General features: G+C 49.8%; 1 protein-coding gene across 6 annotated transcripts in view; it reads left to right on the forward strand.

Annotated features, from left to right (window-relative positions):
• LOC138252618 (histone-lysine N-methyltransferase NSD2-like) overlaps window positions 1-18,753 on the forward strand; it is a 388,560-nt gene that overhangs the window by 106,491 nt on the left and 263,316 nt on the right. For all 6 annotated transcript variants that reach the window (XM_069205757.1, XM_069205755.1, XM_069205753.1 and 3 more), the window contains exons 3-4: window positions 15,879-15,974; window positions 17,319-17,387. In XM_069205757.1, the coding sequence (XP_069061858.1) occupies window positions 15,879-15,974; window positions 17,319-17,387 (165 nt within the window). The remainder of the gene's footprint in view (window positions 1-15,878; window positions 15,975-17,318; window positions 17,388-18,753) is intronic.

The raw sequence follows: 18,753 nt of genomic DNA on the forward strand, positions 1-18,753 counted from the left end.
CTATGTAGCTCTCGGTGGTGGAGCTGTCTGTCCCTGCGCTCTCTCTTTCAGTTTGTTATAAGTTGCCATCCCTGCCTCGTCTTTGCTCCTTTGCTCTTTGTGCAGTTGTGGAGTTGGAGTTCTTGACAGTAGGCTGCATCTTGCAGCCAGTGATTGACCTCGGGCGTAGAACGCCGGTCTCAGGTAATAGGAACCCTATGTGTAAGGAAATGCCTCCTTGGCATGGTTACCCCCTGACTTTATGCCTTTTGCTGATGCTAAGTTATGAATGAAAGTGTGCTGGGACCCTGCTAACCAGGCCCCCAGCACCAGTGTTCTTTCCCTTAACTGTACCTTTGTCTCCACAATTGGCACAACCCTGGCACTTGGGTAAGTCCCTTGTAACTGGTACCCCTGGTACCAAGGGACCTGATGCCAGGGAAGGTCTCTAAGGGCTGCAGCATGACTTATGCCACCCTAGGGACCCCTCACTCAGCACATGCACACTGCTTCACAGCTTGTGTGTGCTGGTGAGGAGAAAATGACTAAGTCGACATGGCACTCCCCTCAGAGTGCCATGCCCACCTCACACTGCCTGTGGCATAGGTAAGTCACCCCTCTAGCAGGCCTTACAGCCCTAAGGCAGGGTGCACTATACCATAGGTGAGGGCATAAGTGCATGAGCACTATGCCCCTACAGTGTCTAAGCAAAACCTTAGATATTGTAAGTGCAGGGTAGACTTAAGAGTATATGGTCTGGGAGACTGTCAAACACAAACTCCACAGCACCATAATGGCTACAATGAAAACTGGGAAGGTTGGTATCAAACTCCTCAGCACAATAAATGCACTCTGATGCCAGTGTGCAATTTATTGTAAAATACACACAGAGGGCATCTTAGAGATGCCCCCTGAAAACATACCTGACTTCCAGTGTAGGCTGACTAGTTTTTGCCAGCCTGCCACCCACCAGACATGTTGCTGGCCACATGGGGAGAGTGCCTTTGTCATTCTGTGGCCAGGAACAAAGCCTGTACTGGGTGTAGGTGCTTCTCACCGCCCTCTGCAGGAACTGTAACACCTGGCGGTGAGCCTCAAAGGCTCACCCCCTTTGTTACATCACCCCAGGGCACTCCAGCTAGTGGAGTTGCCCGCCCCCCTCCGGCCACGGCCCCACTTTTGGCGGCAAGGTCGGAGGAGATAATGAGAAAAACAAGGAGGAGTCACCCACCAGTCAGGACAGCCCCTAGGGTGTCCTGAGCTGAGGTGACCCTTACTTTTAGAAATCCTCCATCTTGTAGGAGGAGGACTCTCCCAATAGGATTAGGGATGTGCCCCCCTCCCCACAGGGAGGAGGCACAAAGAGGGTGTAGCCATCCTCAAGGACAGTAGCCATTGGCTACTGCCCTCCCAGACCTAAACACACCCCTAGATTCAGTATTTAGGGGCCCCCGGAACCTAGGAAACTAGATTCCTGCAACCGAAAGAAGGAGGACTGCTGACCTGAAGCCCTGCAGTGAAGATGGAGACGACAACTGCTTTGGCCCCAGCCCTACCAGCCTGTCTCCCAACTTCGAAGAAAACTGCAACAGTGACGCATCCAACAGGGACCAGCGACCTCTGTAGCCTCAGAGGACTGCCCTGCAACCAAGGACCAACAAACTCCTGAGAACAGCGGCCCTATTCAACAATCTGCATATTTCTGCAACAAAGAAGCAACTTTAAAGACTTCACGTTTCCCGCCGGAAGCGTGAGACTTTCCACTCCGCACCTGACGCCCCCGGCTCGACCTGCAGAAAACCAACACCTCAGGGAGGACTCCCCGGCGACTGCGACCCCGTGTGTAACCAGAGACGACCCCCTCTGAGCCCCCACAGTGACGCCTGCAGAGGAAATCCAGAGGCTCCCCCTGACCGCGACTGCCTGTAACAAGGGACCAGACGCCTGGAACCAACACTGCACCCGCAGCCCCCAGGACCTGAAGGAACCAAACTCCAGTGCAGAAGCGACCCTCGGCCTAGCCCAGGTGGTGGCTACACCGAGGAGCACCCCCCCCCCCCCCCCCCCCCCAATGCCTGCCTGCATTGTTGAAGAGACCCCCGGGTCTCCTCATTGCTTTCTACACAAAGCCCAACGCCTGTTTGCACTCTGCACCTGGCTGCCCCTGTGCCGCTGAGGGTGTACTTTCTGTGCCTGCTTGTGTCCCCCCCCGGTGCTCTACAAAACCCCCCTGGTCTGCCCTCCGAGGACACTGGTACTTACCTGCTGGCAGACTGGAACCGGGGCACCCCTGTTTCCAATGAAGCCTGTGTGTTTTGGGCACCTCTTTGACCTCTGCACCTGACCGGCCCTGAGCTGCAGGTGTGGTAACTTTGGGGTTGCCTTGGACCCAACTTTAGACCCAACTTTGAATCCTGTAAGTGTTTTACTTACCTTTGATCTTAACAATTACTTACCTTCCACAGGAACTGTTGATTTTTGCACTTTTAAAATAACTTATTGCCCTTTTTGCCAAAACTGTACATGCTATTGTGTTTATTCAAAGTTCCTAGAATACCGAAGTGAAATACCTTTCATTTGAAGTATTACTTGTAAATCTTGAACCTGTGGTCCTTAAAATAAACTAAGAAAATATATTTTTCCATATAAAAACCTACTGGCCTGGAGTAAGTCTTTGAGTGTGTGTTCCTCATTTATTGCCTGTGTATGTACAACAAATGCTTAACACTACCCTATGATAAGCCTACTGCTCGACCACAGTACCACAAAATAGAGCATTAGAATTATCTCTTGTTGCCAATATCTTACCACTAAGGGGAATCCTTGGACTCTGTGCACACTTTCTTACTTTGAAATAGTATGTACAGAGCCAACTTCCTACACTATGTTTGGCCAGTAAAAGCAAGATTACAATGAGTAGGGATGTCTGATCAACAATCCTTTACATAATGGAGCAGAGCAACCATTGACTTCCGCAATGAGGGCACACAACCTGTAATCCTCCCAAACACGCTGGCCCATAAGTCCTCTGCATCAGTGCACTCCCAAGCGAATGGCAGGAAGGTGGCAGCAGGTGCACTGCATGGCAAACAGTGCACATCCTCCACCAAGCCTACTCTACACATATGGACAGCTCTACGATACACTCTATGCAAATATTTGAAATGTATTAACCTGAGCCTATAATTTGGGCAGCGTGCAATGGACTGTGTGCAACAGTATCACTGCTCCTCGCTGATGGGTGGGATCCCTGATCTGCAACCCATGGAGAGCAGGCAGTAGGAACATATATCGGAGCCCTCTGCTGCATTGTAGCATATAATCGAGTGATGAGTTTATGGGGAGAAGAGTTGGTGAGTACTGTCATGTGAAACAGGTGTGAAGCTGCAGGGAAGTGCTAACATAGCGCGAGCAGCTGCAAAAAGCTGGTGATGGGTAAATGCATCAAAGGGTGTGTGGGTCGGGTCGTCCAGGATGCACTGCGGTGATAGGAAGTGGTCTTCTCGGTATATCTCTCTAAACGTCTGACACTGGAGACGTCACAAGCATCCTCGTGCAGGAATTAGTGGGTGCCGTATAAGCTGCACGGCCAGTGTGCCCATTTTCCAGCTTCACACAGTGTTGCAGTCTGTCCCATGCCCATATGGCATTTTGCAGTATCATTCTCAATTTTAGGGTTCTTCAGAGGGTAGACATGATGCAGTACTCTCAAGAAAAGGCACTGTGCTCTGATACTCAGGAGCTGTATGGGGATGGAAAGGGGTGGGATGCAGCCAATAATGAGCAAACTGCACCTGTGCACAGTATAAGTAGAAATACAAGTTTGGAGCACATAAAGTGACCCGCTCAAAAGAGAGGGAGGCTTCCCATGCCACCTGGGGTTGTCCACCGGCCATTACCAAAGTAGGTTGGATCGGAGAAGTTGACGGAAGTTGGCGGTCCTCCAGCCACATCATGAGCCTGCTATAATTGGTCCCCCATAGTTCACTCATGTCCCGGCTAAGCACAACTCCCAGGTAGTGGACCACGGCCTCAGTCCATTGCAGAGGGTACTTTGTAACAAAGGATTGCGTGGCTGGAGTGAGTGGAAATGTGGTAGATGAGACCAATTAATGGTTATTCCAGTTACATTAATGGTTACATCTGCCAAGATGTATGATTTCCTGAATGATAGATGGGATGCTATTTACAGGGTGACTGATATACGGTGTAACATCATCTGCATACATGGATACTAGAATTCTCTGAGGGGTGAATGCAAGGCCGCGGTGGGAGTGGTAGTGCTACAAACAGGCAGCCAAATCTCCATCGCAACAGCAAATAGTATGGATGACAGAGGTCACATTCCCCTGAACACCACAAAGGGGGCAGTGATCGCTCCATTTGCAAGCGTGCAGTTGTTTGTGTATAGAGTAGTTGAATCATACGTAAGACGTTATTACTAAGTCCAATGCGGGCAAGAAGGTGAAAGCGGTATGGCCATTCTAAAGAGTTCAACGTCTTGGTGGCGCCAAGTATGATCACCACACCACCAACCTGAGGTCATCAGTGTGGAGAAGAGTGTAAGGAAATGCCTCCTTGGCATGGTTACTCCCTGACTTTTTGCCTTTGCTGATGCTAAGTTTTGATTTGAAAGAGTGCTGAGGCCTGCTAACCAGGCCCCAGCACCAGTGTTCTTTCCCTAACCTGTACTTTTGTTTCCACAATTGGCACACCCTGGCATCCAGGTAAGTCCCTTGTAACTGGTACTCCTGGTACCAAGGGCCCTGATGCCAGGGAAGGTCTCTAAGGGCTGCAGCATATCTTATGCCACCCTGGGGACCCCTCACTCAGCACAGACACACTGCTTGCCAGCTTGTGTGTGCTAGTGGGGATAAAACGACTAAGTCGACATGGCACTCCCCTCAGGGTGCCATGCCAACCTCACACTGCCTACAGGTATAGATAAGTCACCCCTCTAGCAGGCCTTACAGCCCTAAGGCAGGGTGCACTATACCATAGGTGAGGGCATAAGTGCATGAGCACTATGCCCCTACAGTGTCTAAGCAAAACCTTAAACATTGTAAGTGCAGGGTAGCCATAAGAGTATATGGTCTGGGAGTCTGTCATGCACGAACTCCACAGCACCATAATGGCTACACTGAAAACTGTGAAGTTTGGTATCAAACTTCTCAGCACAATAAACGCACACTGATGCCAATGTACATTTTATTGTAACATACACCCCAGAGGGCACCTTAGAGGTGCCCCCTGAAACGTTAACCGACTACCCGTGTAGGCTGACTGGTTTTAGCAGCCTACCACACACCAGACATGTTGCTGGCCACATGGGGAGAGTGCCTTTGTCACTCTGTGGCTAGTAACAAAGCCTGTACTGGGTGGAGGTGCTTCACACCTCCCCCTGCAGAAACTGTAACACCTGGCGGTGAGCCTCAAAGGCTCACCCCCTTTGTTACAGCACCCCAGGGCACTCCAGCTAGTGGAGTTGCCCGCCCCCTCCGGCCACGGCCCCACTTTTGGCGGCAAGGCCAGAGGAGATAATGAGAAAAACAAGGAGTCGTCACTGGCCAGTCAGGACAGCCCCTAAGGCGTCCTGAGCTGAGGTGGCTCTGACTTTTAGAAACCCTCCATCTTGCGGATGGAGGATTCCCCCAATAGGGATAGGAATGTGCCCCCCTCCCCTCAGGGAGGAGGCACAAAGAGGGTGTAGCCACCCTCAGGGCTAGTAGCCATTGGCTACTAACCCCCCAGACCTAAACACACCCCTACATTCAGTATTTAGGGGCTCCCCAGAACCTAGGAACTCAGATTCCTACAACCTAAGAAGAGGACTGCTGAGCTGAAAAACCCTGCAGAGAAGACGGAGACACCAGCTGCTTTGGCCCCGGCTCTACCGGCCTGTCACCCCACTTCTAAAGACACTGCTCCAGTGATGCTTTCCACAGGGACCAGCGACCGCTGAATCCTCAGAGGAATGCCCTGCATCTAGAAGGACCAAGAACTCCTGAGGACAGCAGCTCTGTTCACCAAAGACTGCAACTTTGCAACAAAGAAGCAACTTTGAAACAACTTGCGTTTCCCGCCGGAAGCGTGAGACTTGACACTATGCACCCGACACCCCCGGCTCGACTTGTGGAGACCAATCACTTCAGGGAGGACTCCCCGGCGACTGCAAGACTGTGAGTGGCCAGAGTTGCCGCCCCCACAGCAACTCCTGCTGAGGGAATCCCGAGGCTCCCCCTGACCGCAACTGCCTGCTTATAAGATCCGACGCCTGGTAAAGACTCTGCACCCGCAGCCCCCAGGGCCTGAAGGATCCGACCTCCAGTGCAGGAGCGACCCCTAGGTGGTGGCTACCCCGAGGAGCTTAGGGGACTTGTCTGGTTTCATGTTGCTGACACTTGAGCACCTCTCGGAGTGAGTGATTATACTCCACCCCAGGGACTCCTCATACATAGCCAAGAGATGGGGAGCGAATATTTGGGCATATTCTTTATAAAAAGTGAGTGTGAGCCCATCTAGACCCGGTGCTTTGTGTCCATGCATGAACCATGTCTTCAGTCATAAAGGGCACGTATGAGAATTGGCGGTGAGATTCATACCGCCTGAGTAGCTGTATGGCATAAAATAAGAGGTCAGGGCGACAGAATCATTTGGCAGTGAGGAGGAATACAGGCCAGCAAAGAACGTGCCCATTGTGTGTCTTGAGTAGGGTCCGGACTAGTTTGGACAGCCTGCTGGTCGTCGACATGATTGCTAGCCCAATGTTTGTGAAGTAGCCTGGCAGGTGTCCTCTCTCCATAATGCCGAGCAACCACCTTCTTGCAAAGATAGTGCTTCTCTCTGATCGCTGCCTCCCCAAATTGAGATCATTTACTTTTGAGCAGTGCTAATCTAGTCATGTCATTGGTATTAAAGAATCTGAGTTCTGGTGCTCAGATATTGGATTCTAATTGTGTGGAGGTCCTACGTAATGACTGAAGTTCTCTGGTCAGCTTAGCAGTGCATGACCTGCGGGTTACCACCTCCCACAGCATGGAAGGAGAATCCACTGACTGGGCTTTGTGGTCAAAGTAATCGAGAATGGTGGCCCTGTGGTGAGGTGGGGAAGTGTTTCAGAGGGGGAGGGGCAATTGGGGGAGGGAGTGAGGTATCAGGGCGGCGCAAATCTCCACAAATACGGGGGAGTGGTCTGACATTGTTCTGGGTGTGAACGAGTCGTAGTCCAGGTGACTACATCTTTGGTGACTAACCAATAGTCTATGCTTCACCTTGAGGTGATATTCTGTGCTGAAGAGATGTCTGAGTAATCAAATGTATGCAAGTTCATAGCCTGACAAGATTGCTTGTAATTGAGCAGCAGCCCCGTGGTGCGGGTGGCGCTGGATTTCTTCTTCTCTTCATCAACGATCATATGGAAGTCCCTGCACCAGATGACCATGCTGAGACCCATTGAGGTTATCAGGTGCCATATCTCTGTGAAAAAGCCACAGATATCTACATTCATTCCACAGACCGAAGTTAGATTTATAGGGGGCCCTGCAGGTGTCCTACTAAAATTACAAACCTGCCTTGTTTGTCACTTAACACCTTGTGTGTGTGCTTAGGCACCCCTTTCCAGAGGAGAATAACGATTCTACGCACATAATTAGAGTAAATGGTGACATGGGTCTCCCCAAACCTGACCGCCCGCCCACAATCTGCCATGGGCTGAATCAGCCAAATGAAGCTATTGGCGCAGGGATATATCAGTTTGATGTCACTTGAGGTAGGCAAGCACCAACCACGTTTTGTGTTAGTCATTGAACCCCCGTATATTTCAGGTAAGACACCTAATAGTGGCTACATGTTGCACTCAGGAAGTAAATGAACCAGCAGGAAAAGGAATAACATTTTGCTTGTGTGCAGCAACTAACAAACATTCCCCAGAACTCCCGCCCACTTCAACTCTCCTAAAGAACTAAGATCCAGAAGCCCTCCCACCCCCAGAAAAATGCTACCATACTCCAGTGACTTGTAAGGAATGATCCCGGGGGGTGCCAAGAGAATTTGGTATACTCCCCAGCCAGTGTACGGCTGGGTTGCCAGGGTGGGTAAAGAAGGAAAGTTCAGAAAAAAACTGATAAACCATGTTCACCCTTCCGGGAGAATAAGAGGCATGTGATGACCCAGGGGGCACCATCACCAATATATTCGGTCCCACAGTTAGTCATTACCGCTGATGCGGCCAGCACCTTAGGTCACACCCCCAGCATCCAAGGTGCCCAGGCCACGAGCGAATCTGGAGCAAGCCTTGTGGTCCGTGAAATAGGAGGATTTCCCATTGTGATTGATGCAGAGCTTGGTCAGACATAGCAGCAAATAGGTGGCGTCTGCTTTCTGTAGTGTACGCATAATAGACAAAAGTTCCCTACTTGTGGACTGCACCGCCAGGGTGAAGTCTGAGTACAGTGAGATAATGTTGCTTTGGTATTGGAGAGGCTAACGTTCTCTCACTAGATGCAGAATTCGGTGATGACCTTTCCTGTCTTAAATGCGGAGCGTGCACCCTGTTCCTTGGGGCTGCACCCTGCCTCTGGTGCCCCAGTGAGACCTACAGTGACCCAGCTCTTGAATTATAGGGAATGGTGTCCCAGTCCCTCTGATTCAAGAGCTGGGTCACTTTAGGCCTCGCTGGGGCATCAGGGGGGAGGGCACAGCGCCAGGCAATGGTGTGCATGTTTAACAATGGAGACAGGTCATCACCAAATAAGGCCCTCTACATGTTTTCAACATTTATTTCCATCTTATCCTAGCAGTCGATTCAGGAACTCTAACAATACACAAATCATTCCGTTGGGGGAATGCCTCAAGAGCCTCATTGTTTTGGTCGAGCGCGCAAGTGCTCTGACCTGTTGTAAGTATTGTGGGCTTTTAACCACACCCATCACTTTCATTCGTTCATGGGCTTGCCTTTCAGCAATCACTTGATGCCATTTGTAAATACGTTTGTCCCGCCTTGAGGCTATTTTTGTCACACCTTGCAGACTGCCCCTGTTACATGGATTATTGCACAATTGCCAACATACTTCAGCATAGGCAAACTTTTTTTTTTCTTTTATCTCTCCCCTTTCTGCTGCTTGACGGCCATGGTGCTCACAGCGCGAACAGGCACAACAGCCTGAACCCGGATCGGTGGCATTGAAGCGCTGGTCACATTGTTCACAGTTACCTAATCAGAGTCATTTCTTGTGGCCCTCCTCTTAAAACGCTTCAAATTGGCAAATTATTTACGTAAAACAGAAATCTGCAAAGCGAAAGCAACACTCCCGACACAGCAGGAGAGCCAATACTACAATATTCACTGCACTCTGGAAACTCACCCCATAATGCTTTGCAGGGCATTGCTTTTACAAAATATTTTTGCTCATAACTCGATCTGTGGTGGTCCCAGGGTAATGGAATCACCACCAAAGCGTTCAGCACGACTTTCTGTCTAGGTCATCGCTGGATCCCCACACTGTTAATGAGGACCCTAAAATAATAACCCCTCCCACCATTCATTATCTTTTTAAGCGATCTCATGGCTGGAACTTTTGTTTTACAGTTGGGAACAGCTTGTGTTTAAGGACCTTGTTTTTCATGTCATTGCTGTAGGCCTGCCGCCCCTGAAAACGTGCAGTGTGCTGCGCCCTCCAGGGGCTAAATGTATGGTTGCACTGCATCGCTTTTGTGTTGTTATGCCCTCTAGGCATAACTATATAGTTACGTGACCATGTTTCTTACAAATGCTACTTCTATTGCTCTGTCCTCTAGTGGCTGTTCTGAGCATTACAGTCCTATCAACATACTAAAATATTTGTGGCACGGGAACTTGCCACCTAATGCTTTGCATGTGTAAGCAAATGCTCCTTGACATGCTTACCCCCTGACTTTTTGCCTTTGCTGATGTTAAGTTTTGATTGAAAGTGTGCTGGGACCCTGCTAACCAGGCCCCAGCACCAGTGTTATTTCTCTAAACTGTACATTTGCTTCCACAATTGGCACAGACCTGGCACTCAGTTAAGTTCCTTCTAAATGGTACCCCTGGTACCAAGGGCCCTGATGCCAGGGAAGGTCTCGAAGGGCTGCAGCATGTCTTATGCCACCCTGGGGACCCCTCCCTCAGCACATGCACACTGCCTCACAGCTTGTGTGTGCTGGGGGGAGAAAAAGACTGTCGACATGGCACTCCCCTCAGAGTGCCATGCCAACCTCACACTGCCTGTGGCATAGGTAAGTCACCCCTCTAGCAGGCCTTCCAGCCCTAAGGCAGGTTGCACTATGCCACAGGCATGAGCACCATGTCCCTACAGTGTCTAATCAAAACCTTAGACATTTTAAGTGCAGGGTAGCCATAAGAGTATATGGTCTGTGAGTTTGACAAACACGAACTCCACAGTTCCATAATGGCTACACTAAAACCTGGGAAGTTTGGTATCAAACTTCTCAGCACAATAAATGCATACTGCTGCCAGTGTGGAATTCATCTTAGAGCTGCCCCCTGAATACCAATCCGACTTCTAGTGTAGGCTGACCAGTTTCTGCCAGCCTGCCACAACCAGACGATTTGCTGGCCACATGGGGGGAGTGCCTTTGTCACTCTGTGGCCAGGAACAAAGCCTGCACTGGGTGGAGGTGCTTCTCACCTCCCCCCTGCAGGAACTGTAACACCTGGCGGTGAGCCTCAAAGGCTCACCCCTTTTGTTACAGCCCCACAGGGCATCCCGGCTAGTGGAGATGCCTGCCCCTCCGGCCCCATTAGGTGCCCTGAGCTGAGGTGACCCCTGCCTTTAGAAATCCTCTCTTAGTTTTGGAGGATTCCCCTAATAGGATTAGGGATGTGCTCCCCCCTCCCCTCAGGGAGGAGGCACAAAGAGGGTGTAGCCACCCTACAGGACAGTAGCCATTGGCTATTGCCCTCCCAGACCTAAACACACCTCTAAATTTAGTATTTAGGGGCACCCAAGAACCCAGGAAATCAGATTCCTGCAACCTGAACTAAAGAAGGACTACTGACCCGCAAAGACGACGGAAGACAACTACTTTGGCCTCAGCCCTACTGGCCTGTCTCCAGACTCAAAAAAATGCAACAGCGACGCATCCAACAGGGACCAGCAACCTCTGAAGCCTCAGAGAACTGCCCTGAACCCCAGGACCAAGAAACTCCTGTGAGCAGCGGCTCTGCTCAACAAACAGCAACATTCTTGCAACTTTTCTACAATCTTCAAAAACCTCACTCTTCCCGCCGGAAGCGTGAGACTTCACACTCTGCACCCGACGCCCCCAGCTTGAGATCCAGAAAACCAACACCACAGGAAGGACTCCCAGGTGACTGCGCCCCCGTGAGTAGCCCGGGACGACCATCCTGGACCTCCACAGCGACGCCTGGAAGAGAATCCAGAGGCTCCCCCTGACCGCAACTGCCTGTAACAAGGGACCCGTCGCCTGGACCAAGCACAGCACCTGCAGCCCCCAGGACCTGAAGGAACCGAACTTCAGTGCAGGAGTGAGCCCCAGGCGACCCTCTACCTAGTCCAGGTGGTGGCTGGCCCGAGAAGCCCCCCTTGTGCCTACCTGCATCGCTAGAGTGACCCCCGGGGCCCTCCATTGTTTAATATACAAAACCAAATGCCTGCTTTGCACACTGCACCCGGCCGCCCCTGTACCGCTGAGGGTGTGTTTTGTGTGCCTACTTGTGTCCCCCTCAGTGCTCTACAAAACCCCCCTGGTCTGCCCCCAAGGACGCGTGTACTTACCTGCTGGCAAACTGGAACCAGAGCACCCCTGTTCTTCATAGGCGCCTATGTGTTTTGGGCTCCTCTTTGACCTCTGCACCTCACCGGCCCTGAGCTGCTGGTGTGGTAACTTTGGGGTTGCCTATGCCCCCGAACTGAGACTTGTAAGTGTTTTACTTACCTCCTAATCTAACCTTTACTTACCTCCCCCAGGAACTGTTGATTCTTGCATTGTGTCCACTTTGAAAATAGCTTATTGCCATTTTTACAAAGACTGTATATGATATTGCTTTCATTCAAAGTTCCTAAAGTATCTAAGTGAAGTACCTCGCGTTTAAAGTGTTTACTGCAAATCTTGAACCTGTGGTTCTTAAAATAAACTAAGAAAATATATTTTTCTATATAAAAACCTATTGGCCTGGAGTAAGTCTTTGAGTGTGTGTTCTTCATTTATTGCCTGGGTGTGTACAACAAATGCTTAACACTACCCTCTGATAAGCCTACTGCTCGACCACACTACCACAAAATAGAGGATTAGAATTATCTACTTTTGCCACTATCGTACCTCGAAGGGGAACCCTTGGACTCTGTGCACACTATCTCTTACTTTGAAATAGTATATACAGAGCCAACTTCCTCAGTTTCACTAAGGGTACAGTAAAGTACTCTGCACAAATAATCCACCACCCACCGGAATCAACAGCTGTCTGGGATGAGAACTGGGAAAGGAGTGCGTATTGACTGGCGTGACCACCATTTTGGCTTTCACGTTAGCTCTGAAGGCACAGAGTACGAACTTCTTTGTAATCATGTGCTTGAACTTGGGGCTGAAGGAAGCAGAACAGGCCGAGTCATCCCAAGGACCTGCAGTTCTCATCAAACAGGTCAAAAGTGTATGTGCTCAGTGCCGACCTCCCTGAAGGGGCTGACTGCCAGATATGGACTCTGAGACAGGAGGTTCTGCTCATGCTGACCCAAGACGGCATCCTGCGGTGGTTGGGCCTTCCTGGGTCTGGTCCAAGATTTGTGGGGGTAGAGAGGGTGATTCTGGGCCCTCTTGGGTCTGGTCCGAGATTTGTCGGAGTAGAGAGGGTGATTCTGGGCCCTCTTGGGTCTGGTCAAAGATGTCTGGGGGGTAGAGAGGGTGATTCTGGGACCTCTTGGTTCTGGTCCAAGATATCTGGGGGTAGAGAGGGTGCTTCTGGCCCTGCTGGGTCTGGTCATAGATGTTTGGGGGTGGAGAGGGGGCTTTTGCACCCTCCTAGACCTGGTTCAAGATGTCTAGGAGGTGCAGATGGGGCTGCTGGGCCCTCTTGGGTCTGGTCCAAGATGTTTGGGGGTGGAGAGGGGGCTGTTGGGCCCTCCTGGGTCTGGTCTAACATGTCTGGGGGTAGAGAGGGGGCCGTCAGGCTCCCCTGGGTCTTGTCTAAGATGCCTGGGGTTGGAGAATGGGCTGTCTGGCCCTCCTGGGTCTGGTCCAAGATGTCTGCGGCTGGAGACAGGGCTGTCAGGCACTTCTTGGTCTAGTCCAAGATGTCTAGGGGTTCATAGGGGACTGTTGGGCCCTCCTGGGTCTGGTCCCAGACATCTGGGGTTGGAGAATGGGTGCTGGGCCCACCTAGGTCTAATCCAAGATGCCTGGGGGTGGAAAGAGGGCTACTGGGCCCACCTGGGTCTGGTCCAAGATGTCTAGGAGTAGAGAGGGTGATTCTGGGCCCTCCTGGGTCTGGTCCAAGATGTCTGGGATGGAATGGGGGCCGTCAAGCTCCCCTGGGTCTGGTCCAAGATATCTGGGGGTGGGGACTGGGCTGGCGGGCCCTCCTGGGTCTGGTCCAAGATGTCTGGGGATGGAGACATGGCTGTCAGGTGCTTCTGGGTCTGGTCCAGGATGTTGGGTCCTCCTGGGTCTGGTTCAAGATGTCTGTGGGTGGAGAACGGGTGCTGAGCCCACCTGGATCTGGTCCAAGAGATCTGGGGGTAGTGGGGGTGCTTGTGCACCCTCCTGGGTCTGGTCCATGATGTCTGGGGGTGTAGAGGGGGCCGTTGGGCCCGCCTGGATCTGGTTCAAGATGTCTGGGGGTGAAGAGGATGATCCTGGGTCCTTCTGGGTTGGGTCCTGCTCTAGTCTCAGAGCAAGCATTATTCAGTCCTCTTCAATCTGAGGATCATATGTATGGTGCCAGGGACCCAAAATTCTGATCTGCTCACCTCCAAAGGGGGGGGGGGGCAAGTCAAACATGAGTCTTAGTACCTCCTACCACGATGGGAACTGCGTCCTGTGAATCCTGAATCCTGTGACTGCAGCAGTCACTGAGGGATTCGAATCTAGTGAAAACTGCAACCATGTACCAGGAGCAGCAGTCACTGAGGGATGAGAATCCAGTGAATACAGCACTCCCCAAGGGATAAGAATCCAGCAAAAACTATACCCATGTACCAGGAGCAGCAGTCCCAAGGGATAAGAATCCTGTGAACACTGCACCCATGTACCAGGAGCAGCAGTCCCGAGGGATAAGAATCCTGTGAACACTGCACCCATGTACCAGGAGCAGCAGTCCCGAGGGATAAGAATCCTGTGAACACTGCACCCATGTACCAGGAGCACCAGTCACTGAGGGATGAGAATCCTGTGAACACTGCACCCATGTACCAGGAGCAGCAGTCACTGAGGGATGGGAATCCAGTGAAAACTGCACCTGTGTACCAGGAGCAGCAGTCACTGAGGGATGAGAATACAGTGAATACAGCACTCCCCAAGGTATATGAATCCAGTGAAAACTGCACCCATGTACCAGGAGCAGCAGTCACTGAGGGATAAGAATACAGTGAACACTGCACCCATGTAGCAGTCAGCGAGGGATGAGAATCCAGTAAACGCTGGTACCCAGCCCTGGCAGCCCTCAGGGAGAAGTGTACTCTAGTACCAGGAGCAGTGGTCACTGAGGGATACTGCCCCACAGAGGCCGCAATGACCTCCTGGAGACAGTCAGAATCTTGGCTCCTGCTGGTTCCGCAGTCACATTCTCTTGTCTTGGACCAACTGTCACATCACATGGTCCTGAGAGCCCCAGAGAAGAGAGCAGTGACCACCGGCCGCACTCTGGGTCTGTGGGAGACCATCAGCCTTGGAAGACCCCTCTGTGCCAGGAGTTTGACCACTGAGGGTGGACCATGAGGGGGTGGTGTTTCTACCTCGGTGTTACCTCACTAGCTCAGAGGGTTCATGTCCGTGTCTGCAGGCGGGGTGTCTACACTGGTGGAAAAGCGACCGGTGTGTCCATTTGTTACCCCCCCCCCCCCCCTTTCGCTCCTCCCCATAATATCTATTTTTTTTGCTCGTCCTGAATGCTCATTCACTGATGAGATGATCACTCTGATAACTGCTGCAGTGTTTTTCTGTTCTCCTCTGCAAGAGCTCTACAAAGCGCCTGGGCTTCTAGGTGCTGTGACGTATGGATGTTGTTTGGTTTAGCAGTGTTTGAGTGGCCTGTCCAGTGTGAGCAACAATCTCGCTCCCCTGTCTAAAGGGGAAGGGTCTCTTTTAAATCCAGGGCAGTACTGAACCTCAGATCTCAGGGTCTGACCACTTCTGAGAGAGGAAGGGCTGCTGGATTTTCTATGTTGTAGCTGAACTTTGTGAACTACTTCTTGGGGAGGGCACTTTCTCAATGCCCACTTTTGGAGGAGGATATGTGCCCCCCCCCCCCAGGTCGGAGCAGCCTTAGTTTGAGGTAGGACCAGCTGAACTCTTTTGGTTTGTCCCCGTTATTTGTTTTCCTGTCAGTCGAGAGGCAGCCTTCCCACCTACAGACTCACTCAGAGCCATGTTCTCTCACACAGTGTCAATCTCAAGAGAATGTCTTCCCTCTCACACAAAGCTTCAGACTAATCACATTCTCCTCTCCCAGACACATCACAAACACAACATCCAGTGACCCTGTTTTACACCAGAGTCTCACACCAGTGACACAGCGGGCTTTGTAAACCAATCAACCACTTGCATCGCTGCTGATACAGCATTACTCTGTGAATTTTAAGGGTGTCACTTTGGAGAGTTGTGTATGACTTTGGTCTGATGGGAATTGAGTCACAAGGTTCTTATGTGATCACGTTAAGAGTATCTGTCCCTTTCTGTTTGAGCAGCAGCGGACTCTGTGTGGTCTCCGAAGTGGAAGAAGCGGGTTGAAAAGTCCCCTGATACACTGAAGGGTGTGTGGACCGTGCGGTTACTGCGACTTGGTGAGTACATGTCTCCTGCATCTTTATTCTGGTAATTCACAGGTCTGGCTTCAATTTCATTTGGTTGCACCACAACTCCTACTGCAGGGGCAGTGAAAGCAGCACATTTACAAGCAAGGGGCACACATCCATCCTACATGGATAAAAATGCTAATTTCCTTCCCTGATAAAGGGTTAACTGTCTTAATGTTTCTGTAGCACTTTCAAAGCTACTTGGAAAGCCAACATCTGTTCTAGAGAAGCTGAAACACAGTAATTAGTTTATAAACATGCTTTCCATTTTCTCAATTTGAGTATTGTTTAAGTGACATTAACGTTGCTATTTGTTCCGGTGTTTGTATCAACTGCTTTCACCACTGTTGTTGGTTTTCTGTGTGTGTGAAGCACTCGGGACATGCAGACAGTGTCATTGATGTGAAAACCCCTGTGAGATGAATGTAAAGGAGAGAATGTGTCATGTTCTGTACAGTAGGTGACATGTATTTCTGCTCAGTGTGGTTTCACAACCACTCTGTAATCGATGATGCATCTTTGGTGGCAATCTCCCATTTACAGACCCACTGTTTCATTTTACTCACTGTTGGAGAGCACTCGGTTCTTGGGCCGCTCAAGAAGTCCTCTGCCTTCACTTCTTCCCTGAGTCTGAGTTTGTGTGGCCAAAGGGGGGACTGTAAGGTAGTAAGCTGAGGATGAGTATGAGAGCTGTGCGTGAAACCGAACAGCTTGGTCTGCCAGGCTGAGGCCCTTGCTCTGTGAGAAAGTAAGGATCGCGTACTAAGAAAGTCAGCGTACTGGTTTGTAGGAGTAAATAGTCTTCCCCCATCTATGTTTCTCAAACTCCGACCTTTCTGTTTCTGCGCTTTCATTTCAGGGTTTCTTGTCTGTCAGTTGTGTAGCTTTGATTCTCATCAAATGAAAACAATCAGTCTAAAACAGGCTTTGCAACATTTTTAAGAGGTAAACCGGGAACTGGAGCAGTGTCCCTTGAAACGAAGACCAGATCACTCCATGTTACGACCGCAGCCCTTAACGACCAGACTCTGACAGAATCTGAAACCCTCCCCAATCTAGGCCAAAACATGAGGCTCAATTATTTGTCACTTTCTTGGTATTTGTAGTTTACATGCTTTTAAAGCCCCATTATGTGTGTTGCTTGAGAATTTCTAGCTGCAGCCCATACACTCTTTAAATATGAAATCTAGATTTGCGTTATTAGCACTGGGTCAACAGCTCAGACCAGCCAGGACTGTGCCTGAAAGGTGCCTTAGCACTTAAATAAGTGAGGGATGTGCAAGCAAGTGCAAACCTGCTTTCTGCATCTACTAATCCCAACTTCTCTTCTAGATCCGTCATTACTGAAGGAAAACCGGGTGAAGGTTACATCCACACGGCTGCGGAAGCATATAGCATTAGGTAAGTCTCTCCTGGGATACGCTGTTATCCATTCACATTGTTAATTACGGCACAGAAATGTTTAAAAACAATAAAATACAATTCAAACTGTGGGCATAGTCTCAGGATTCTTTCTGTCGCCAACCCTCATGTTCTTTACTGAGTACCCTTAGACTGTAAAACTTATTTCCTTTCAACTGTTTTTGCTTCGACAGATACTACTTTACTGTAATTCTTACATCTTTTGTAATCCAAGTATTTATTTTAATAAAGATTACCTTGGCAGCACAGAATATGGTCATGGTGGGTTCTCAGACTGCACAGCTGAGACATAAGTTTCTTTGCGTTTAATTAATGAGTTGATAAAACATGTGTGAATGCTTTCTTCCCAGAGCTTTGTGGAACACCGTTTAACTAGTGTACACCGTGTGTAAATATTCTTTCATAGATTGATGACTTTGAGGTATGCTGATGATAATCAGTCCTGTCACAATGCCCAGATTTATCACAGTAGGGCGAAAGGACATTGGGCTTGTACAGGTACCTTTGTACTTTACATTCTCTGCTCTCTGTAGGAAAGTAGCCTCTTTCGAGCTTGGTACCCCCACATTTGGCCTGTTTGTCAGTGTGTTTGACTGTGTTCACTGGGATCCTGCTAACTAGGACCCCAGTGACTGTGCTCTTTCCTCTAATTTGGTTACTGGTAATTTTTTATCCCCACAATTGTCATACTGGTGCCCCCATGTAAGTACATGGTACCTAGCGCTACCCAGGGCATTGGTGTTCCAGGGGATCCCTATGGACTGCAGCAGTTATTCTGCCACCCTTAGGGAGCCCATGCTAAGGGTTCTGCAGGACTGCCATTGCAGCCTGCGTGAAAAGGTGCAAGCACCCTTTCACAGCCATTTACACTGTACCAGGTCACTTATAAGTCACCTGTAGGAAGTTGGCTCTGCATATACTATATCAAAGTAAGAGATAGTGTGCAGAGAGTCCAAGGGTTCCCCTTATAGGTAAGATAGTGGCAAAAAGAGATAATTCTAATGCTCTATTTTGTGGTAGTGTGGTCGAGCAGTAGGCTTATCAGAGGGTAGTGTTAAGCATGTGTTGTACAAACACAGGCAATAAATGAGGAACACACACTCCAAGACTTACTCCAGGCCAATAGGTTTTTATATAGAAAAATATATTTTCTTAATTTATTTTTAGAACCACAAGTTCAAGATTTGAAGTAAATACATAAAATGCAAGGTAAGTTAGGAACTTTGAATTAGAGCAATAACATATACATTTTTTTTAAAGAATTGCAATAAGCCATTTTAAAAGTACACACTGTACAAAAATCAACAGTTCCTGGGGGAGGTAAGTATTGGTTAGATTGTGAGGT

The sequence above is a fragment of the Pleurodeles waltl genome, chromosome 1_2, assembly GCF_031143425.1.
Source record: "Pleurodeles waltl isolate 20211129_DDA chromosome 1_2, aPleWal1.hap1.20221129, whole genome shotgun sequence".
Taxonomy (NCBI): domain Eukaryota; kingdom Metazoa; phylum Chordata; class Amphibia; order Caudata; family Salamandridae; genus Pleurodeles; species Pleurodeles waltl.